Raw genomic sequence first — 22,156 nt, forward strand, 5'->3', positions numbered from 1 at the left:
AGTAGAAAGTAAGTCCAGGCAGGGACCGTAGAGCCTTGAGATGAACGGGAGAAGAGCTGGGGTGGTGCTTGAAGGGGCCAGTGGGGTAACAGGGACAATCAACATATATTGCCCTTTTTTTACAAGCTGTGGGTGAAACAGTCACTAGCTGCTCAAATCTGTGTGATATTTATAAATTTTGTGCTGAAAGATTCCTCTGGTGAAGTTTTAGCCTATAGATTGTACAGAAATTCAGTGCTACAGCTGCTGTTCATTCATCATATGCAAGTGCCTGACCTGAGCAGGAAGACCTCCAGGGATCTCCAGAAGATTCAGAGTAGCTTTGCCTTTTCAAAAGCTAGTGTTATTTTCTCTGAGTCAGGATTGAACAAATGCCCTTTAATGATACTAAGCTTAATTGCAATCTGGAAATGCTATTTTTCAGATGGTCTGTGAGATCAGAGTCCTGAACTCCTGCTTTTCACTACCTCAGGAGATCAAGTTGTTTATGAGAATTTAGTCCTAGCTGGAATCCCTAATCCAGATGTACCCAAACTTGAGCAGTTGTGATCACAAATTTCCTATATGTAAGTCTGGATTCTAATTTTGTGGCCAGACCTTTTTGTTAAACAGTGTGCTAGAAATCCACATGCCAAGCAATTCCAGATTTTATCTGATTTGGAAATCTCAGTGATACTTCTCACTTCAGTGACTTGAATCCATCATTCCCTCTGTGGATTCTTACACTTGCTTAATTTGCTTTACTTACCTTTCTTTAACAGAACTGAGGTCGTGCTGCAGGGGAAAGGCCAGGCTGTGGCATGCTATGCAGGTGCCCGCCTTGCTGCGCAGCCCATCTGGACAGGCCCCTAGCTGGAAGAATTTAATATTGAAGTCAATTCAAGTAATACAAAGATAATAACAACAAACAGATAAAGTAAAATGGCCTTAACAATAATTATATTAAACTTGATTTGCCCAAAAAGAAAAGCAGGTAATTAAAAATTAGTAAAGAGCACAAGCCAGCATCTAATAATTACCATTATGTTACTGTTTGTGCTGCATGTGTCTGTGGTTGTGACAAAACGATTGATATTGCATCAGTGCTTTATACCCTGAGCCTGATGCCGTGTGGTGTGGGACGTCCCTGGGGTCAGCTGGGGTCACTGTCCCGGCCGTGTCCCCTCCCAACCCCTGCTGCCCCCCAGCCCCTCGCTGGTGGGGTGGGGTGAGGGGCAGAAATGCCTTGACTCTGTGCAAGCCCGGCTCAGCAGGAACTGAAACAGCCCTGGGTTATCAGCGCTGTTTCCAGCACAAATCCAAACCACAGCCCCGCACTAGCTACTGTGAAGAAAATTAACTCTATCCCAGCCAAAACCAGTACAACCAGTAAACCAACACTGTAAGGTCAGGAGTTGTATTTGTTTGAGAGGAGACAGATCAAACTTAGCTATGTGTTTTGCTAATATTATTCTTACTATTCTTGTACGGTTTTATTGCGAAGCCAAATATTTGCACTTTACTAGTGTCCAAGCAAAATTGGAAAGTGACCCTTTAGCTACAGGTAATGTTACATTTGCTCCTGGTCTCTGTGTTTCTGAATTCCTTTACTACCTTTGTATTACCGGGGTGCCCATCTAGAATGGGTCAAATTATTCAAGTGCTGCCACCTTCACTTTATCTGGGGGAAAAAAACAAGTTAGTCCCACAAGATTTATATTCTGCAGCAATGTCAATATGATATGCCAGCTCTCTTGTTCCCTGGTATATTCACAAACCATAAGGCACTATAATCGTGTCATTTTAAAAAAGATATTGTTTGTTTGCTCTTTGCTTGTCAGCGTGTGTGCACGCAAGGGAGCGACTCGCTGGCATTTTACTTGCACTCTTGCACTAACGTAAATGATCAAGGTGTCAGATGGGGAGAATCAGGTCCTGGCTCAAGATTTATGCTCAGACCTCCACACTACATCTTCCTGAATTGCACTACAAAGGTCTCTGAATGCCCCAGGTGGCATTTTGGGGTTTCCTCTTGGAGATTTCTGTCTTCGCAAATAATTGCTCCTGAACCTGGATAATTTATATTTAATTACCGACAAATGTGCATGCACTCAATCAGTAATTTGATTGGGGAAAAAACCAAAAAGTTGATCTGCATAGTAATAATCGCACACGTTTCCCATCATTTAGGTCTGTAAGAACTCCTGACATTTGAAGCTGTCCTACCGAGTTGCCATGGCAACGAGAGAAGAGAAAACGTCAGATCTGAAGATTGCAGTTTACAGTTACTGTTCTTCACTACTAGGCCTCAGTTGCTCCAGATTCAGTTTAATTTGCAACCTCACTTAATCTGTCTGACTGTACATTGGTGTTTGACAGCCTCTACCCTAACTTCCGCCTATTAATGGATTCCTCTTGCAAGACGCAAGGTTTATGCGAATTTTCTCTGAATGTTAAAAGACCATGACATCTAAACTGGACCGTGGGGGAGCAGAAAACAGATTGACTCAATTTTTTTCTATCTGTTGACTTGTTGCTATTCAACTGTTCAGAAAATATTTTGTCTGTGGGTTAGTATTTGTATATGTATGAGTGTATGTATATATATATATTTATATAGAGAGAAGAGTTATACCACAGGTTTAGCTTTTATAAAATATTCATCTGGAGCGTGCAAGGGACAAAGCAGAATAATACAGCCACAGATGAATTGTAACTATTCTACCATGGCTAAACCTACTGTGTTTGCTGTTTATAGCGTGGCCAGAAGGAGAGAGCCTATTGCAATCACACCGCTACAACAGCCACTTTGTTGACACCAAATAAAGCAGGCCCAGGGCTCTGCAGTGTCAATTCTTGTACCTCAGGTTCAGCAAACAGGAGATGCAAGTCTCCCTGGCTTGTTTCTGATCTGAACTGCTGTCCTTATGCCCCAAATGGAATTTACGATCCAGCAGGAGCGCAGGGCTTCGCTCCCCATTTCAGCGGGAGCAGCGCTGAGGTTCTGCGAAGCGCTGACTGGTGAGACGGCGGGAAGCGGCCAGCTGCGACCGGCACCGTATGGGTCACGATTTACAGCAACGGGAGCGCTGGGCCTGATTTTAAAGGGGCTACAGTCAGCGTCCCTTGTGTTCCTGCAGATCATTATTTGCCAGGGCGGTTTACAAAATTTAAGTCTTTCGTCAGCCTTGCAGACGCAGTTAAGGAGGTAGATGTCTGTGTGTGAGAAGCTGATTAGAACAGCAAAAGCAGCTCTGGCCTCTCTCTCAGCCTCTATGCAGCTGTCATTACACACGGAAGCGCAAGGAGGAAAACAGATGCCCTGTTCTATAAATATATTCACACACACATATATATAGTTTTGAATATATATATACATACATACACATGTACACACAGTTTCCAGTTAAGAGTAACAAGAGCATTTTTTTTTTGTGTGTGTAAACTTACCACACTTGTTTGCAGACATGGAAAAAAAGGGTGTTCGTTATATATGAATATGAATCCTTTTTTATTCTGTGAGCATGTAAGGTTAAAAAAGCCCTTCTAACTGTATCAAGATGATCATCTTGTTAATAAATTGTAAATGATCCATCAAAGCTCACACCAAATTTTTATAAAATTAACACAAAAAGTATACTAGTGACAGACTGTGGCTTTTATTAGAGCTTGCCAGTAACTAGGGTAAGGTAAGTGTCTTAGAATATTTTAATAAACTTGCTTATTTAAAGTTTAAACAAGAAAGCTTCCTTATGCAATAGAACTTTGCAGCTGCATTCTTTAGTTAGAAGTTTTACAGTACTTATGATTCATACTGTATGTTGTCTTTACTACAGTGAGATTATGAGCATATCTTCCACACCACGTATATGTTTCAATAGTAGAGCTTTTTGGAAGCATTAAAAAGTTCAAACATACATTTAGTTTTCCATAATGCTGCACTAGATATTAAATGTGTGTTGGTGGTTAAAAATTGCTGTACAATAGCTTTTCTCTGACTTCCTGTATTGTACCAAATATGAAACAGGTCTCTTTTTTTTTCTTTTTTAATCAACAAGGAGTAATAACAACAGCGACAAGAGGAAAAATTAGTTGGTGTTGTGAACTTTCCTATCATTGTAGATTTCTTGATAAGATACAAGCTGCCTTCAGACAGGAACCTATTTTTCTCTTCCAGCTTAACTCCTGCAGCCCTGCCCGAGTACAATCTCCCACAGGCCTTGTTCCCCTCGCAGCACGCTCTAGGTGTTTCAGTTACCAAAGTGGTACTTTGAGGTTAGTGGGACTTTGTGGTGAGCGAGGGCTTCAGGAGTGGGCTGTCAGGCAGCTGCAGGAGTTCAAGCGGGAAAGTGCCTGATCTCAAACATTAACATGGGCATGCTTCTAGTTCTCTTTCTCTGCCCATGCCTTGTAATAATCATATGCTGCTGCTTTATCATCAACAATCATGTTTTTTTTAAAAAATAGAGTTTTCAGGCAAGTCTTTCAAAAGGAAAAAAATCAACAAGTGCATAACACCACTGGATTTTCGACATGTACATTTAATGAATGCACCCAAAGATAAACTGCACCCTATGCTTTGATCTAAAAAACCTCTATCTTGAATAAAAGAAATTATAATATCCTTCCCCACAAACACTCTTTTTCTACTTGCTTTCTTCCTCTCTCTACCCAGCAAAACCCAACCCTGGAAAGACACCCATTGACATTGGTGTCATTTCTCTCAAGTACCAGATAAAGCTACCCTTTTCTCATTTAAACCAAGGCTCACACAGCATCTGGTGGATCATTCCAAGGGCATCCAAAATGAGGAGCAAAGAAAAATCTCTTCTGCCTGGAACGACGCTAACAATGGGAAGACTCTTTCTACCACTTTGTGCCCAAGGACAAGAGATCTTTCTTCTTGGATAATACTGCAACCATTTGACATGAAGAGAGGTCAGTATCATGGCTGAAACTCTGAATCAAGATGCATCAAAGCCTTCGCTCACCATTATCACTTTATTTCTGCACCTAGAGTAAAGCCTCCCAGCCCTTATGTGTGTCTCTAGGCTTCCGACGGAGCTATCACTGGACTACCTTAGCATGCAAAGAGAAAATGAAGCTGCCATGTTAATGTTTCTCCCTCTCTGTATCTGACAACAAACCCCATTTAACAAGAGATTGTGGCACTTTCTGTAGTGTTACACAAGTGAGGAACCGTATTAGAATCTGAGTTTTCCTACCTGAATAAGATTGTCGGCTCTGGCTCAAAAAATGATGCACGTTTCCTGCAACAAAGGACAAACAATAATTTATTAGTTTTTCCACAGTATCATGAAAAAGTAGAGAAGTTACAAAAATTGGTTGTAATTTTTTTTTATAGTTAATTATGTTTAACGTTTGTTCAGCCAAGCTTGCTGTTTTTATAACATAGCACTTTTCTACCCAGCTATTTTTGTCACTACATCATTTATTTCAGTCTATGTTTGTAGACATACAATGCTGTCTAGAGTCACAAAGTCAGTGAACGCGTTGATTTTCATTTTGTAACGTGCATAGAACTTCTTGTGCAAAAATCATTTCACTTGAAAAGAGTATCTGCTGTTAAAACACAAATTGGGTATGGCAATTAATCAGCGAGAGGAGTTTATTAGCAAGACAAAGGTCTCATTTGGGATGTACTCGCTGATTGAACCCTGGTCTGTACACCTCGTGTGTGCTTTTACAATATGCCTGTGTGCATTTATTAACGCACTTTTTGTTCAGTAACTGTAGGTCTGAAGATGAAAACAAAGGGAAACGAGCTGAATTTCCCACTGGGTATCAAGGAAAATGAGGTAGGAGTGGAACGCTGGCTAATACACTTTCTGAGCCCTGTTCTCATCACATTTACACTGGTGTAAATCAAAGAGCAACTCCATTACTAGAATTAAGATTCAGTTAATCATATTTAGATGAAATTTTTCATCTGAACCGCCCCACATATTGCTTTTCCTGGTCTGCTGTGAACAGTAAAGCAGCATTAGTTGTCACAGGATCCTTGAGTGCTTATGTATTATCAAAAGTCTGTCTTTTGTGACGTACAGCTTAGATGCCTCCCACAGATGCCTCACTTCCTTCACCGACCACTTTAACGTGTCTCTAAGGCACCCAGCGTAATTTGGTTTCACCTTTATTTGAAATGGCTGCAGCCTGTAGTCAAATAATTCGTCCTGGTCTCTCGCGTAGCCATTTAAGTCAGGGATCACTATAATACAAACCTAATTTATTAAATTACAGACTTCTAATCAGTTGTAGGGCCCCAGCTAAATGTTTTGTCACTACAAAAAGACAGACATATGTTATATTAACAACTGTTACATCATTGGTCTTTCCTTTGCAAAGGCCTCCTGTCTGAAGTACTGAGAAAGCTGCCAATTTTCTTCTCAATTGCTACTAATAGACTCAGCCACTTGAAACACAGCAGAATTTTATACCCAAATAATTTTACATCACTGTTTGTCTAACGGCTAAGTTTCTTTGTGAATAGATTTAATAACATTGTATTTAATTTAAAAAAGAACCCCACAAGATAAAGTCACATCAGCTTGAGAACACCAAGTCTGAGGCAAAACTCTGATCCTATTTTCCCTTTATTGCATCGCTAGAAACTCTGTTGTTTGAGAGATACACTGGCCAATGCTAACAAAAAGACAAATAACTAAAATAGCAATTATTTTTTCAATTAACTCTGTGATCTATAATCTTTAGACTTAACATGCGAAGTACATCAGTAATTATCATTATAACTATTCACTTAAAGCAGATGTAGCTGACTTTTACTATGTAAAACACATCACCCATTGACTACACTGTTCTCTTGCCTCGCGCCAAGAGATGATAGTTGATTTATATTTGTCCAAACGAAATGGATAACTCATACACTCTCAGTGGAAAGTAACTAGTTGCACAATTGCTATGTGTGTGTATATATGTAGATATATAGAGATATACACATACATATATAAATATATATATAAATATATATATGCAGATGGAGGGAGACTAATACAACATGGGGACTTGGAATAAGCAGTTTAATTCCATGAATTATGGATGAATACCTGATTCAAGGGACAGCATGGGTTATGCATGCCAAACCAGTCTGATTTAAAGAAACGAAAAAAGGTTAAAAGAAAGAACACCACACACTAAAACCCAGGCTTATCCCAACTCTTATGTTGTATTTATGCTACCTTTAGCTGTCCCCTCTTACACAGTTATATCATTTTAAGATATCCATAATTGTTTACTGACTCATTTTTAGTTGTCTATGTATCAACAGGTCACCAGTAGTGGAAAGGAAGGGTTTGTAGCCAGGATTCTGCATTACTGTGCTTTCAGTGGGACAGCTATTTGGGAAAGTTTCATCCGCCCTTTGAACATTACACTCCTCCTCTGCATCAGCAAATGACTGTGGTTGATGACTTGTGGTTAAAAATGAATGTAGTCTAAAGACAGACTATGTGCATGTGCCTGCATGCACCCCCTGCCCGGGACTGTGGCAGAACAGCGTGTCTGGTGGGCTGAGATTCATACAAACAAGCTGTGTTGCTGCTGCCATTTCAGACAGAACCCTCCTATACAATCATATTTGCCCCATAATACCCTCGGTCTCTTTAAGTTAGCACCAAGATTTTTTTTTTATCATTTTCTTTCTTGTTTTTTTTTAAGTTCCAGCAAGGAGGAAAATATTTTGTTTGATTTAAAGATACTTAATTCAGCTACTTTTCCAGTTAATCATTCCTTTGGGCCCTAGTTGCTGAATTGCTTGCTGTTTCTGAGGTGTAAATAAACGTTTTGATTTATGACGTGGTTGCAAAGAAACTTGTAATTTATTTGTGAAATGCTCAAATAAAGGATGTATGGGCTTTTACCTTTTGTCTGGGCGTAGACCTTCCTAACGGAGCACAGCAGGAACGGAGGACTACAAAATAACCTTGAGACTGCCCAAGGGCTGGAATAGCCAGAGCTTCCCTGGCCACCTTCCTCACCCACCGCCATCAGTTCAGCTTTATAGCACAGCCAGCCACAAAAGGGAACGTTGTAAACAACGCAAAACAGGCTGAACAAATGTCAATCAGCAAGGCCCACCATGGGAGGCTGCAGGACTGCACGTCTGTCACTGCTGCCATGGCCGATTACCAGGTGGCTTTTAACAGCTAGTACTGCCATCGCCTGCGGTCATGGCTGCCGCGCTCCCTCCCCTTGCGTAACTCCTGCTTAAGATGCATGTGCAGATGTGGTCTACTTGTTGCCCTGATTCAGCAAATCGTCCTCCAAAATTTAGAGCCCTTATTGCCTTCATGCCCAAACTGCTCTGGGCCAGGCTGCCCCAAAAAGCTTGCTCTGCTTTAATGCCTTCTGTACGAGGAAGTGCAGCCTTCACTGACAAGGCTCCTCGCTTTAGAGGCTGCATTCCCAGTAGCAGGCCGTAACGTTTGTAAGAAAGATGCTGGTTTGGGTTGGTTTTTTTTCCCACTGAGCTCTCGTAGTCTGAAATGATGAGGGGAAAAGAAGCGGGGTGTGCGTCCCTGTGCTGTGGGCTGCTCCCAGGCATTGCAGGAGGGCCCACTAAGTGGACTAACCAGATACTCCTTCTGGCCCAGAACCCGGGGCAGAAAAAAGACTAGGAGGCTAGGTAGAATGAAAATCCTGCAGGGAACTGGCACCATAGCACTGTGGCATTCCTGCAAGATTTCTCTCTTTTTTTTGTGGTCTTCTAGGAAGTTATCTAACGTGACAGAGACATAGAAAGGCCCTGAAAATAGCCTTTTGCTACATCTGAGACTAGAGGCAGCTGGGGGAGGGAGGGCAGCACTTGAAGGAAGCATTTGAGTACAAGCCACAGCAGCTTGCTTTCACCGAAACCCTCCTCCAGCTTTTGCCTATTGCCTATGCTTTAGCAGACTTTGAATCTAAAGGGGGCTTTTTAATGTGGTCCGTAATAAGTAAAGGGTGGAAAAAGCATACATGAAACTTGGGTGTAATTGAGCAAAAGGTCATTACTTGAAAGCCACGGCAAAAAAAAAGTGTCACTTCCTTTGGTCTCAGTCGAGATCATTGTCCTAAACTAATGCTGTGCCTTGTATCTTGAAAAAGGTGTTTGAAACAGCACAAAGTTAAATCATAAGCAAGAAAATGTTAACAGAGCTAGAAAATGCTGCGTGGTTTTTAGCTGGGTAGAAGTTTTCCGTTGCCCTTTCAACCTTTTTCTGTCTCATCTAACACCACACGTTCTGGACTGCAGTCTACTGTTACTCGGTAACTTTGCACAGTTCAATCCAGTTACATTTTTTTCTCCAGCAATAGTAAATCAGAACAGTCCCTCTGGCTTCAGTACAACCTTCTTACCTGCAGAAACAAAGCAAGGGTCATTGCTCCTGCTGTAAAACTATTGGGATGCTCTTCCTCCACCGCCACGCCTCTGGCCGGACTCTACTCATCCACCTCCCAGTGCTTGATGACCTTCGCTGCTCCTGTGGTTACAGCAGCAAGTAAGTTACTCTAGTCCAGTGCGAATCGACATTATATGACAGTATGTTTTATGACTCATTTTGAAACTTACTGTTTCCACATGCAATTGTGGGATACTCACCATCATCGCTGTGGCTGGATGTACTTTTGATGCCTAACCGTCCAAAACAAGACAAGCAAAAGCATCTACACTATTTGTTTACTGCAAGGCATGCTGAAAAATTGGAATATGAGATACAGCTGGACACCTTTAGGTAAGGGATTGCTTGCAAACAGTGTTCTGTAATACAGTTACAATACTGGAGTAATTGGTCTGGGAAGGGGGATGTTCATAAACAGCTTTTTGTGGTCTGTTTAAAGCAGAACACAAAACAAAACTCTCACCATGTTGTCTTTTCAAACTGACCACATCATTTTTAACGGGAATAATGAAACATGAGTAGACAGTGCTTAAGGACTGGATAAAATCTTCATGTCACTAACAGGTTTTTAAATTTTAGCTTTTATAAATCGTCACTCACACCTGAATCTTGCGTCACACCAGCAGCCACTTGGGAACAAATTTTATACTGGGCTAATTTTGCCGTTCCAGTTATCTTGCCAACTTCACCCTAGCTGTAACCGATCCACTGGGAACAGTGGTAAGATCACCAGTCTAGCCTGCACTTGGAAATGACAGCAAATCAAGTAGTGCCCCTCCGTACACAAATAAATAAATGAAGAATCACATCAGCTGTGTCTCCTTCTTTGTGCTATTTGATCAGCTGCAGTAAAGCAACAGTGCTGTAAGACACGTTCCAAGTAGCCATAAACCAGGGATTATAGCCTGCCTTGGGGTTACGGCAGGTGTTATCGACTGGGCTAGTACCGAGGGAGTTAGCCTTTGGCGGGATTTGAACACCTAGTTTCCACTGGCATCACTGAAAAGCCAGAAGTCTAAGCGCTGAAACTTCGCCCCGCCCAACTGATAAAATAATTATATAACTATAAACTTTTTTGGTTTTTTTTAAGTCATCATGAGCTAACATACACTGAAATGTTTCCCGTATCTCCAAGGTAACTTAATTGTCATCATCTTTCATATTGAGCAAAACCAGCAAAATCTCTAGAGAACAAGTGCCCCAATTAACAGATACTCAGCCTTTCGTATACTGAACTGCTGAAAAGAAAAACAAGATTGGGGATATTTAATTCATATGGGGATCATAGAGAATGTGACAGAGTCCACAGATAAAGCAAAGTAGAAATGATATATCATAGTAATTAGAATAACCCTCATTATGAGGCAGTAAGTCTAAAGGAAAGATTTAGAATTTTTGGTGCAATAAAATTCACCCGTGCAAGCTGTGACTACTAGCGACATCGAGTAAGAACCGGACCAGGGCTGGAAAGCCCAGTCATGGTGCCGGGCAAGTTTTGCCATTTTTTCTAATAGCGAAAACCGCATTAATCCACATGAAAACGGCTTGCTCTTGGATCCTGCACAGAGAAGTCGAAACATTAATGGCTCTAGAGAGAAATCCTTTGAGCTTAGCAAAAAACCCCCTATATCCTCAGCCCTGCCAAGGGCTTAGTGCAGCTGCTCGCCACGCACTGGCAGAGCTGACTGCAGGATTTTGACCTCCATGTACCCATCAAGCTGTGTTCTCTTATGTCTTTACTCCCATCAGACCACAGTTTCAGTGACAGTGACAGAACTGCAATATAAAGATAGAAATACAGAAACAGTCAGAGGGCACAGTTCAAAACCGTCCTGGCAGCAGAGCCAGACTCTAACCCCCGGCGAGCGCAGGCACCTCAGCATGATGAACAAAGAGCCAGGGTGCAGAGGCACCTCACGTCAGCACCTCAGGCAGGCACCGGCCTGAGAGCTGAACCCTTCCCCGAGGAGGGACTACCGCCTCGGCCACCCGAGGGCTGGGGAGTTCAGGTGGCCCCGTCGTCGCGCGGCACCTGAGCAACTGTCAGACTCTGCCCGACTCCTGCCAGACATTACACGTCTTATCAGTCCCGATGTGCGTGTCAGGCCCCACGGAGCGCTGGGCTGCCAGTAGCTTTTGTACAAGACGAGTAGACCCCTGCCGCTCCCAGCAAATGTAACAACAGTGTTATGTAGATGGGGCTTTTTGTTTGGTTGGTTCCCCCCGACTCCTCACGCAGTTAAGACAGTTCTCATCATCTGGCTTATGTGCCATTGACATCCGGTCATCGTTCTTGCACCGATGCTCCAGCTTGGCACCTTATTAAAGAGCCATCAGGGCTTATTCTTTTATCAGTTCCTTGATAGACCTACTTTTAATTGTAGTTGTCTGTCATTTACACAACTGTGGGCTGCAGTACTTTCTCACACTCTTAATTTCTGCTCCTTGGCACTATGTACTTTGTTCTTTAGCAAATGAGCACTGAGTACCTGAAGCTAATGAAAATGTGTGCTCTACACACCTCTGTCTTCCGGGGCTGAGTGGATGCAATCCAAGGCTTGCTTTCTTCAGTTCTCCCTTTCTTCAATTTTAAACAGAAGTCCTCTTGCTACTGCAGCTCTTCTTCATCTCTTGTCCTGCTCAGGCTAAATAAGAGAGGGAGGCGGTATGTGCATTTAAACACCATTATTTAGTGAAAGTATTGCTCACTTAAAACAAAGATAGATACATGGATATAATAGATTTATTGTTCAAATCAAGTATTAAAATATGTGGGTATGTATAAATATAAACGGCTAGGGTGATGAGTTTCATTATCCCCCCCACAAAAAAATAATAGGCTATTTTTTAAATTGTTTATTAAACAGTGAATACTCATTAAAAGCTCAGTTCATTGGGAAAAAAATAGTACGATGCAATTAAACTCTACTACAGACTAATTAATATGGGAATTGGAGCAATTCAAATACCTCTGAAGAGGTGGAAGTGGGGACAGTAGGCAGCACGGACTCATACCAGTCATCTTCATTAGCCTAGCAGATGGATTTTATGCTACTTGAGGATTTTGCTGAGGGTTCTAATTTTTGGTTTTAGTTTCAAAGGAAATCTGGTGGAGGGGGAGGTGCTTTCTAATGTGGGTCTTCACAAAGTCTGGAAAAACACTCTTTTTCTTTTTTTTTTTTTTTTTTTTTAAGAGAATAGATTCACATATTACCCTCATAACACAGTCAACTCTCACTTTGTTTCTGTAAAGATCTGCTCTTGGCACTCTGCATTTTTCCTTTACACAAACAGAGTTGAAACACCGTAAGACTTAATAATATAAAATTCTCAGCCTGCTTAGCCTCTCAGTCATGCAACATTTTTTTCCCTATGGGAGATCTCTGTTGGTTTGTTCTTACCAAAGGCCGCTGTGTCAAGAACCGTTCTTACATGCTGTTCAATTTCTTGTGAGTCAGAAGACATCTACCAGTTACAAACCAGGCCTTTATGAAAAGCATTCTTCTGCCTCTCTCATAATTGAGATAAAGAGGGATGCCGAATATCTAAGGAAATGCCATTGGAGGAGCCTGCTAGCCTCTTCTGTTGCTTTTTTTTTCTCTCTTTATAAGCACTCAGTCCAAAAGTTGACCTGCTTAGTAGGATGTCACATCAGCCAAGACTGCAAAAAAATGCCACTCACTTTTGATAGTACTAGCATCACACAAACAGTTGTGTAGCGCAGGGCTCTGTTGCAAAGGTTTGCTAAAAAATTGCTGTTTACACCCAAACCTGGGATGGACGTCAGACTAAAATCTAAACTAAACTTTGATGATGCTGTTGGTGCTTATGAGCTGTTTCCTTACTAGTCTGGGTCTTGTATATACCTGGGTGGGAACCTCACAAACCAGCCTACTCTGATTTCTGCCCTTTGGGGGCAAGTCTTTCATTACATAACACAGCTTTACTGTTTACTATCCCAGAAGTAAAGCATAGGTCTAAGATGGTCTTAGCAGCCAATGTTCGAGTGACCTAAGATCTGGGAAGTCCAACTGGCTGACTCTACTGCTTTACACTTTGCACGTATTTATACAGCTGGTACATTTACACCAAAGCACAAGTCTCTAAATCTGAACAGCTTTGATTCACTAGTATTTTCCTCCAAGTTTATAGAATTGTAAAATACTCTGCAGGACGACAAGCTCTGATCCGACTGTTAGATCATTGTGTTTTATAGCTGTGTTATGAAGCAAAACCCATTCACGGATACTCATTCATTTGAGAGAGACGTCACTGGCATCACACAATGGGCTTCTTTCAAGCCCTCCCTTGTATTTCATTCTGTTATTTCTCTATTAATAAATAAATAAAACCCCCATTGGTTTATGGCTGTAAGAAGCAAAACAACTCTGTTTTTTCATGTCAACATTGTGTAGCGCTGATGAAGTCTGGCAACAGCCAAAGCTGGCTCAGACTTCTATTTTCCTTATTAGCATTTTGCTTGGCTGTCCCTGCCAAAGTCTCCTGGACATTTCTGAACTCTGTGAATTGTTGCAAATATTGCAACATCCAAGTGTGAAATGAACTGCAGGGAAACTCCTGGGAACCTGTTAACAGTGTATTAACAATAACCTCAAGTTCACAGGAAACAACAGGCACCTGTTCAATGGGGAACATGTTCTTAAGCTGACACTCAATTATCACTGCAAATTGTAGCATCATTTTTGCACCTTATCTAAGACCTACCATGAGCCTTGAAAGCCTGTTTACTAATTTAAAACCAGTCTTCACAAACCGAGACAAAAACAAGAATGGGAAGACCAGGAATATACAAATAACCTAGCATTTTTAAAGGATTCTAGAAAAAAATCTGTTATTCATTGCAATTCTGGTTTACTTGAATGTGAATTGAGATAATAATTTATGTAAAAGCCAGGTGCTTAATCTTAATAATTACCTCTAAGGTATTATAATCATGTAGGAAAAGTTTGCTTCTTTAAAAAAAAAAAAAAAAGGAAGAAATTAAGCTGAACAAAGAAAATGGTAAATAGTACTCAAAAACCTGTCTTGTAGAGTGGAATACCTTAAATATTTAATAATTACAATCAACATTTTTAGCCTGCAAAGCCAAAAGTTAATGTCTAAAAGTATTTAAAAAGTGTTACATGTTTTAAATCTGCATTATAAATAAATGTGTATTATCAATAGCCTACTATAAAATTAAACCACATCTATATTCATTTAGTGGCCCAGGAACGAGGTGCAGCCCTAAAACACAACAACTCTCACTCATATACACAATATGGGAGCTCTGAAGGAAAACATTCTCTGCATTGCGTTAAGGCAGAACAACTGTCTTCCCCACTCTGGAGAAGCTCCATGCACGCATCGGGAGCTGACGCGACGTCGGCAATTTGACCACTTTTATGTGCCTGTAAGGCAGTGTATTCTCCCAGTAAGAAGCCGTTCAAGAAGGTGTTCTTGAACCGAAAAAGGAATTACGCTGAAACGCAGTGGCCTCTCCAGCCTGCTGCCGTACGGAGAGGCCAAAGTCTGTCAGTGAATGACTCCCAGGAGACCAGTGGTGTACTGCGTCTGTGCACAAGTCTAGATCACAAACTACTAACACCCAAGTGAATCAATCAGCCGGAGAGTTGTTCATTCATTATAGTCTATGGGTCTGTCACTTGTCCAAGTCTTATCTACCTACAGATTAGTTTTTCCTTCCTGTCCACTTGACAGCTTTGTCACCCAAACCCAGCTGGCTTTTTCAGAGCTCATTTATACTTTTTATAATTCAACCAGCTTGATCCAAACTGCCTCTGAATAATGGTTAATGATTAATGTCCTATTAACCATAGCCTTACCCTGGAATATTTAACTACTTTGACAGTAGGATGGTGTATTTCCATTTTATGATAATACTAGAGAAATTTAACTTCTAAATTGAATCTAGAAGCTCTAAAAGTGACATGTCTTTCTAGTCACAAACAGCCGAACTTAATCTTAAATCTTATCCTTCACATCCTTCAGGACTAGGACACAAAATTATTTCAAGTAATGAGCATTCCTAAGAATGGGGAGGTGAGAGAGAGAATTTGCCACTACATGACTGAATAATACTGAATACTTTATAGCGGAATTATTGTCTCTGCTATGCTACACAGAAACATCTGTGTCTGAAAACATTTTCCACTTACAAAGATTGCTCAAATAACCACTGAGAGGTATGCACCACCCCCCTATATATAAATGTACATACACCATATATATATGGTTTATTTCAAATTAAGCATCTAAGAAACAAGCAAAAAAGCCAGATAATGGATCCAGCTAATTTGCCTCATAAACAGGTAGGTTAAATTATAAATATATCTGTTTCTTTATCACGCCCCAAAATATTACTGAAATAGCTATTACTGAGGATGCTTTTCCTGTTCCAGCAAAACATATACCATTATATTAACAATGCCAGAAATGCTGAAACTGCACTTGAGTCGAGTCTTCCATCGCAGTTAGGAACAGTTTTTAGCAGGGAGCCTTTATGGCTATCAAACATCAGGATGACCTAGAAGAGTGCTCCTCTGCTGAAGTTAGGCCATTGCATCTAGAGGCATACATGTTCACACGTGAGAGAGAAGAAATCTTTTTTCCTTTGTTTCTGAGGGGGAGACTTTTTAATAAAATACTGCTTCCTCTCTGTCAAATTTACCCACATGTAACAGTGAACGTTTGCAGATACCACAGTCTGTATAATGTGATAAGAAATTCTGGCTGACACATATAATAAGCCAGGAAAAGTGTTAAGGACATGATTTACATCTTGTAAGAGATGTAAGGGACTGTATTTGGGAGCGCAATTAGTCCCACAACAAAGACATCTTTCCTTCAATGATGACTATCAATGCGCAATTTGGAACCTACGGGCTAAAAGAATATAGCTTGATCTCTAGAGTTGTGTTCATAAGGGACTTTCATTCTGCTGAGCACAGGAAAGATCTAGAAACACATACACCAGTAGCGCATTTTTCCTGATAACATTCCTCTCTGATTTTTCTTCCCCTAATCTTCTTGGACTTGCCCCTCTCCACCACGAGTCCTGCTCTGATAATTCTTTCCTGCTTCCCTGCCAGCATTTTGGAGCCCTGTTCTCTCCTGAATCTGCATTGAGGCAAGTCACGCTGACACCAACACCAGATTTATGAGGGGAAAATGTGTTCACTTTACTGCTAATTACCATTAGTTGCCATTGTTTCCCAGGTTAAATAACTTGTATTATCATCCCTGCCTTGCTGCATGCTTGATCTCTTACCTCTGTTACTCATCCTCTGTTAACTTCTATCTCCACCTCATTTCTGGGTTATATCTTTGATGGACCAAGTGATTATTTTTCAGCCAATGATCCAATTTACGCATGAAATAAAATATCCCCCAAATCATTCACAATTGCCTTCATTTCAAATAGCTTAATCTGTCACTTCCGGATGGTGTTTTCTAACGGAGCATCTCATTTTCTCCTTTCTTTGAAGTCACACCAGTTGAAATCTAACAACGAATGAGATAGATTGATTAAATGGTTGAGTTATGCATGAAGCAGTCCCAACTGGAAAAACATTTAATGGTGGTTAAATATTATACTGTTGTATAAAGTAGCTTAAAAATGAGCATGACTAACACAGCAGTCATAGCCCTCTGGAAATGCCTTTCTGGGCAGAATTGGGTAGGTTTACTGACATATATTTTGTCATGCCAGCTCTAATTAAGCCTGTCTAATTACTTCTCTTACAAGGGTTTCAGGTTGAGCATATCAATTCTTGAGGACATTATCTGCTGTAGGTGTATAAATGCCCTGTAGAATAGTAGGGAGGAAAGGTCCATAGGGAAAGTTAATACTTTTTATTAGACCGTGTGACATAATTGGGAAAATGGACAAGCTTTTGGATGCACAGGACCTTTGCTAAATATCAGTGGAGAATGATTTTACTGTACATCCAAAAGAATATCTGTTTTTCCCTTACTCACCTGTCTCAGCTGGTCAGATAGAAGTATTATAGAACTTTCCTGCCTCATATCCTTCTATCTTTGAAACCATTGCTACATCTAAAGTATATCCAGTGAAGGAACGTAGCTATCCAATGAAGAGACTTCTCTTTGGTTGGGTCTGTTTGCAGCAAACAAAAAAAGGAACTAAAGGAAATTAAACACCTTCTATTCCCATATCAGCTTGCCCTGTGAAATCTTTAATTCTTTTCTGCAGAATGAAAGAGCTCTGGCAAGCAATATCCTCCCCAGAATTGCCCTAAATTGGTGATGAGAGCACACTGTTGGGAAATGCTAGACATTAGGTGCTAGATGCTTATATACTCCCAGGGAAAGAAAGAAATGCAGTGTTTATTTTATCACCTTGAAGGACCCTGTCTTTCATCCACTGGGTATCTTTTATACTGTTTGATTTATAGGGAGGCTCCGAGTACACCTGCAATTCAGTTCTTGCTCAGCCTTGCCAAGAATGATGGCCTTCCAGGCATGTCTTAAAAAAAAAAATAAACAACAAAAACCATCAGTGCTTGGGGAATTTTAACCTAGGAAGAGGCGGCAGCTGTAGACTGCAGCAGTTGAGGAATATCTGTCTTTACTGGAAGTTTGGACTCACTTTCCATGGATATTCACAAGACACATTCTCTATGCAACTCTGCTTTTAAGTGCAAGTGGTATTGAGGTTGAGGTACGAATTATCAAGAATAAGCTTATTATCCTTTACTACTGTTCACAGTAATGCTGCCCCCATGCTTCCCTGTGCATCTCATCGAGTCTAGAATTTTCATTTGCATTTATTTGATCGGTTGAAGTGGTCGAACCAGGGTGAAAAGTACAGTACTTAATGTAAGAAATATGGGGAGAAGGAACCAGGGTATAAACTAAATTCCTCTTTGCAAATTCTTGCGCTAATTTAAACTGGGGAAAAAAGCCATAACCCTATTCTCAGGGGTTCGACTGGGAACAAGATTGGGCTGCAGGTAGAATTTAATTACTACCTGACTTTAAACAGTTATTGCTTGAAAGGCTGGTGCCAGAATCACAGTTAGGTTCTTACTTTATACAAAAAAGCCACCCCTAAAAAACCCCAGAACAGCAAAAAAACCACCAAAACCCCCACACAGAGGACTACAGTAATGTCCATAAAGTGCATACATTTAGTAGCAAAAGGCTTTTGTTGTACATAGTTACTATAATTTAGTTTGTGTTGTTACTTGAATGTAGCCATTGGAGCTGTTTTGCTGTGGCCTTGCCTTTTCTAATTTACATACCTTTCTTTAATTCGTTTAGGGGAAATAGAATATTTGCAAAATACGCAGCATTCTGATCAAGCTGATAACAAAGCCAAAGCTTTCCAAGTTCTAAGCATATTCAGCATTTGTGTTCTTTTGTTTTAAGTTTAGAAACATAATGAAATAATTCCATAACATAAAGCTTGATGAAAGTGGCAATTAAAAAGGAATCGATCCGATACCTCCTCTTCTTCACATTACCATGCTCTGTAAAATGTAAATCTCTATCTCCATCACTAAAGCTTTTGTTTCCCATCTTGATTAGGCAAATATTGAAAACAATAATCATTTTTCACTAAAGTGAGCCTTTAATATGGAGTAGAAAGTGTGCACTATGGATATTACATTTTCCACAGAAGACTGGTTTTCACATTAGTGTTTGCTATTAGCGTATTTCACGTCACTCCATCATACTGTCTTTCACTGAAATCCTACATTTGTTGGAGCAGATGGAAAGTTAGTTTAAATTAATTGAAAGCATGCTGTGCACAGCTTGTGGTACCAAGAACACACAAAGAAGAAAGGAAGAAACATCAATTTCCTTTCTAACATACCTATAACTGTGAGAAGAGATCTCTTAAGAAACCATCAAGATATTATGCTGCTGCTTCTTTTCTTTTTTTTTTTTTTTTTTTTTTTTGAGAGTGCGCTATATTGGTTTGTCTTTAACAAGAGGAGGAGGCAGTGAAATTGGCTGGATACACAGCATCTGAAAAATAAATTCTGTCTGGGATGGATCATAATAAAATGACACAGAGAAAGCTAGTACTTATTGGTTTGTTTCTGTAGTCTTATCTACAGTTCTTCGAAATATTGACAAGTTTGAAGGTTAATTACCTCCTCACCTATTTCAGTTACAATTACTTCGTGTATCTGAATCCTCAGCTTTTCTTCTGTCATCACTGAAACCCCAGTTGTCTTCTCTGTTCTCTGAACCAACAGCCAGCTACGTTATTAATGCCCGCATAATTTGTTTACCTGAAACTGAGATGGACAAACTTCTTTAGAGTAATCAGTATGTGGCTATTCTTCAGTACCTTTAAAATTAAAACCAGCTGCAAAACTATCACAGTATAAATCATTTAACAAGCAGTGGCTTTTTGGCCAAGCAATAATGGAAAATTTTATTAATTTATTTATTTTTAGTCTTTTTTATAACAATATATTCCAAGTGTTGGTTTCATAGTGGTGTAAAAAGGGAGAGTGGGGGGAGCCGGTACTGGGAGGAGAAATGCTTCTAAGATGGGTGGCATCTGGTTTGTGTGCTATGTTCTGCTAAAAAGGCTGCAGTGGGGCAGACAGGAGGAAAGCTTTGTATTTACACATGGCCCAGGCCAAGGTGAGACCCTCTGGCATGAACAGGCGTCCCTACATCCTGTAAAGCAACTGAAAGTGCAGAAATCAATGAGGAAACACAGATTCTGGAATACAAGGTGGGAAAACCAGGCAGAAAACAAGAAACCTGCAGCACAAACCTGTTGGTCTTGGTAGGGAGCAGATGCAGAGTCAAGTTTTGGAAGAGATGGAAAGAAGAAAGTGCCATGTCTCAGAGGGGCTTGAAGTAGAACTTGCTGCAAACAAGAAATGCACTGAAATTTGTTGGACTGAGAAAGACCTCAAGGGTCCTGCACGGAAATAGCAGAAAGGCGAGAGATGCGTCATTCCAATCTGTCTTGCTGAGTTTTCTATGTTTCAAATGTTGCTCTGTTCTGGTTTGCATTCAGATAAAAGCTGACTTTTGAGTTTTAGATCCCTTTTGCTGACCTTGGTGTCTCTTACACATCTCATCTTTTTGGTGTCTCAACACTGGCCACAGTTTTCTTTTCTTCTCCAAAAAGGTCAAAAGGGAAGGAGAGGGAGGAAAACATTTTTTTACATTTGCTCCTTCAGTCCTGAAGATCTCCAAGGCTGAAGTGGATCAAAATTAAAACAATACACTTTGGTTTTAGGAAAGCAAAAATTTCTCTGGAAAAGTTCAAAGAAACAATATACATCCCACATTTTTGCCCAAATTAGTAAGGTTATTTTACATTTACCTTTGGGGGAAAGTTTATTTTAAAAGGCATTTGTCCCCTCCCCATTCTGACTCTAAATATTGAACCTGAGTTGTTGGGCGCATTATGTCTACTAGTCACTGAACAAAATTGACCATCTGTACTCTCGCAGATCAAATACAATTCTAACAATTGCAAATGAAAAAGATAAAATAATGCAGACCTTTCCCAATCGTGTATCTCTGGCTTCATCTTCCCTCTTTCCAGAGAGCCTTCAGTCATTGCAGCTGAGCCTATCTTACTTCATTCATGATCTGATGACATCATTTATCCTCCCTGAATGTTTACTTCTTGTATTAGAGATTCCTGAAATTAAATTGTACTCTTGTAAGACCTTACACATTTTTGCCTCATTTACTTTATTTCTTCCACAACTAGCTCCATACCTCCGTGCTTTTCCCAAGACCTTTATTTAACTTCCTTCCTTATTATTTTTATCCACTTTCAGTTTGTCCTTTAAACCACGGTGCCTGCAGAATTTTCTTTTCACTATTTTTTCTACACTGTACAAATTCTTTATGACCACCCAAGCCAGCATTTCTTTCTCTCTTAAAAGACCTTATCCCAACCAGTATCACAATTCTTTCCTTGTTCTATTGAATTCACAGCAAAATTATGCTTCCTCCCGCATGCCAAACTCCTTGGTTCACAAGCAAGTTGTGTAAGCATAATGCAAGGGAAAATTTGGCTCTGAGATCATAACTTCTTTTGAGCACATGACAGGTGTCTTAGTCCATATTAACAAAGCTCTTTGGAAATTCAGAAGATTGTACAGGTAATCATTGTTTGATTAATAATTTACAATACCAACAGGACAGAAATGAAAATTGGAGAATGACAATCTCAAAGCAGCTGTATGCCTGTCAAATATGTAAATTTTTTACCCTTCTTCCTCTGTTGGGGCACTGCTTAACCCCATGCTGAGTTGCCTTTCTAGAACATAACCCCTGCAACATTCATGAATAATTAGACAGTCATAAAGAAACAAGGAATGAGTGAGAATTAACTTCCCACCTCCTAGTGTCACTTGAAGATTAATTTGCCTAAAAACTAATTAGCTGACATACCACAGGCACAGAACCCCAAATGAAATGAAAAAAAAGAAGGTGGGGGACACACCTCAAACCTTAATGCAGAATTTTCCCCCTCTGAATCTATGTACAAGCAAACTTACCACTTCTGGGAAAAGCTACTAGATTAAATCCCTAAAGTGTATTTTTTCTAAAGAGTAAATGAAACCATGGTGCATCTGGGATGAAATCCTTCAGCCCTTTCCCTGACATCTGCAAGAAGAGTAAACGTCATTACATGAAACTTCTTTCTGAAGATAAAAAGATAATCTAGTTTTAAGATTACAGGGGTTTAGGTAGCTGCGGGCATGTGGAGCCATTTCACT

The 22,156-nt window shown here is 40.3% G+C and overlaps 1 protein-coding gene and 1 long non-coding RNA gene across 2 annotated transcripts in view; one reads left to right on the forward strand and one right to left on the reverse strand.

Annotated features, from left to right (window-relative positions):
* The window catches only part of CDH13 (cadherin 13), a 514,885-nt gene extending 510,933 nt beyond the window's left edge, over window positions 1–3,952 (forward strand). Inside the window, exon 14 of the mRNA XM_064459660.1 lies at window positions 2,170–3,952. Within this exon, the coding sequence (XP_064315730.1) occupies window positions 2,170–2,177 (8 nt within the window). The 3' untranslated portion in view covers window positions 2,178–3,952. The remainder of the gene's footprint in view (window positions 1–2,169) is intronic.
* The window catches only part of LOC135314804 (uncharacterized), a 41,868-nt gene continuing 20,466 nt past the window's right edge, over window positions 755–22,156 (reverse strand). Inside the window, exons 8-13 of the long non-coding RNA XR_010374299.1 lie at window positions 20,924–21,066; window positions 16,690–16,922; window positions 11,920–12,043; window positions 9,355–11,555; window positions 5,205–5,249; window positions 755–852 (exon numbers count right to left, since the gene is read on the reverse strand). This is a non-coding gene — a long non-coding RNA (uncharacterized LOC135314804). The remainder of the gene's footprint in view (window positions 853–5,204; window positions 5,250–9,354; window positions 11,556–11,919; window positions 12,044–16,689; window positions 16,923–20,923; window positions 21,067–22,156) is intronic.

The sequence above is a fragment of the Phalacrocorax carbo genome, chromosome 8 (assembly GCF_963921805.1).
Source record: "Phalacrocorax carbo chromosome 8, bPhaCar2.1, whole genome shotgun sequence".
NCBI classification, from domain to species: Eukaryota; Metazoa; Chordata; class Aves; order Suliformes; family Phalacrocoracidae; genus Phalacrocorax; species Phalacrocorax carbo.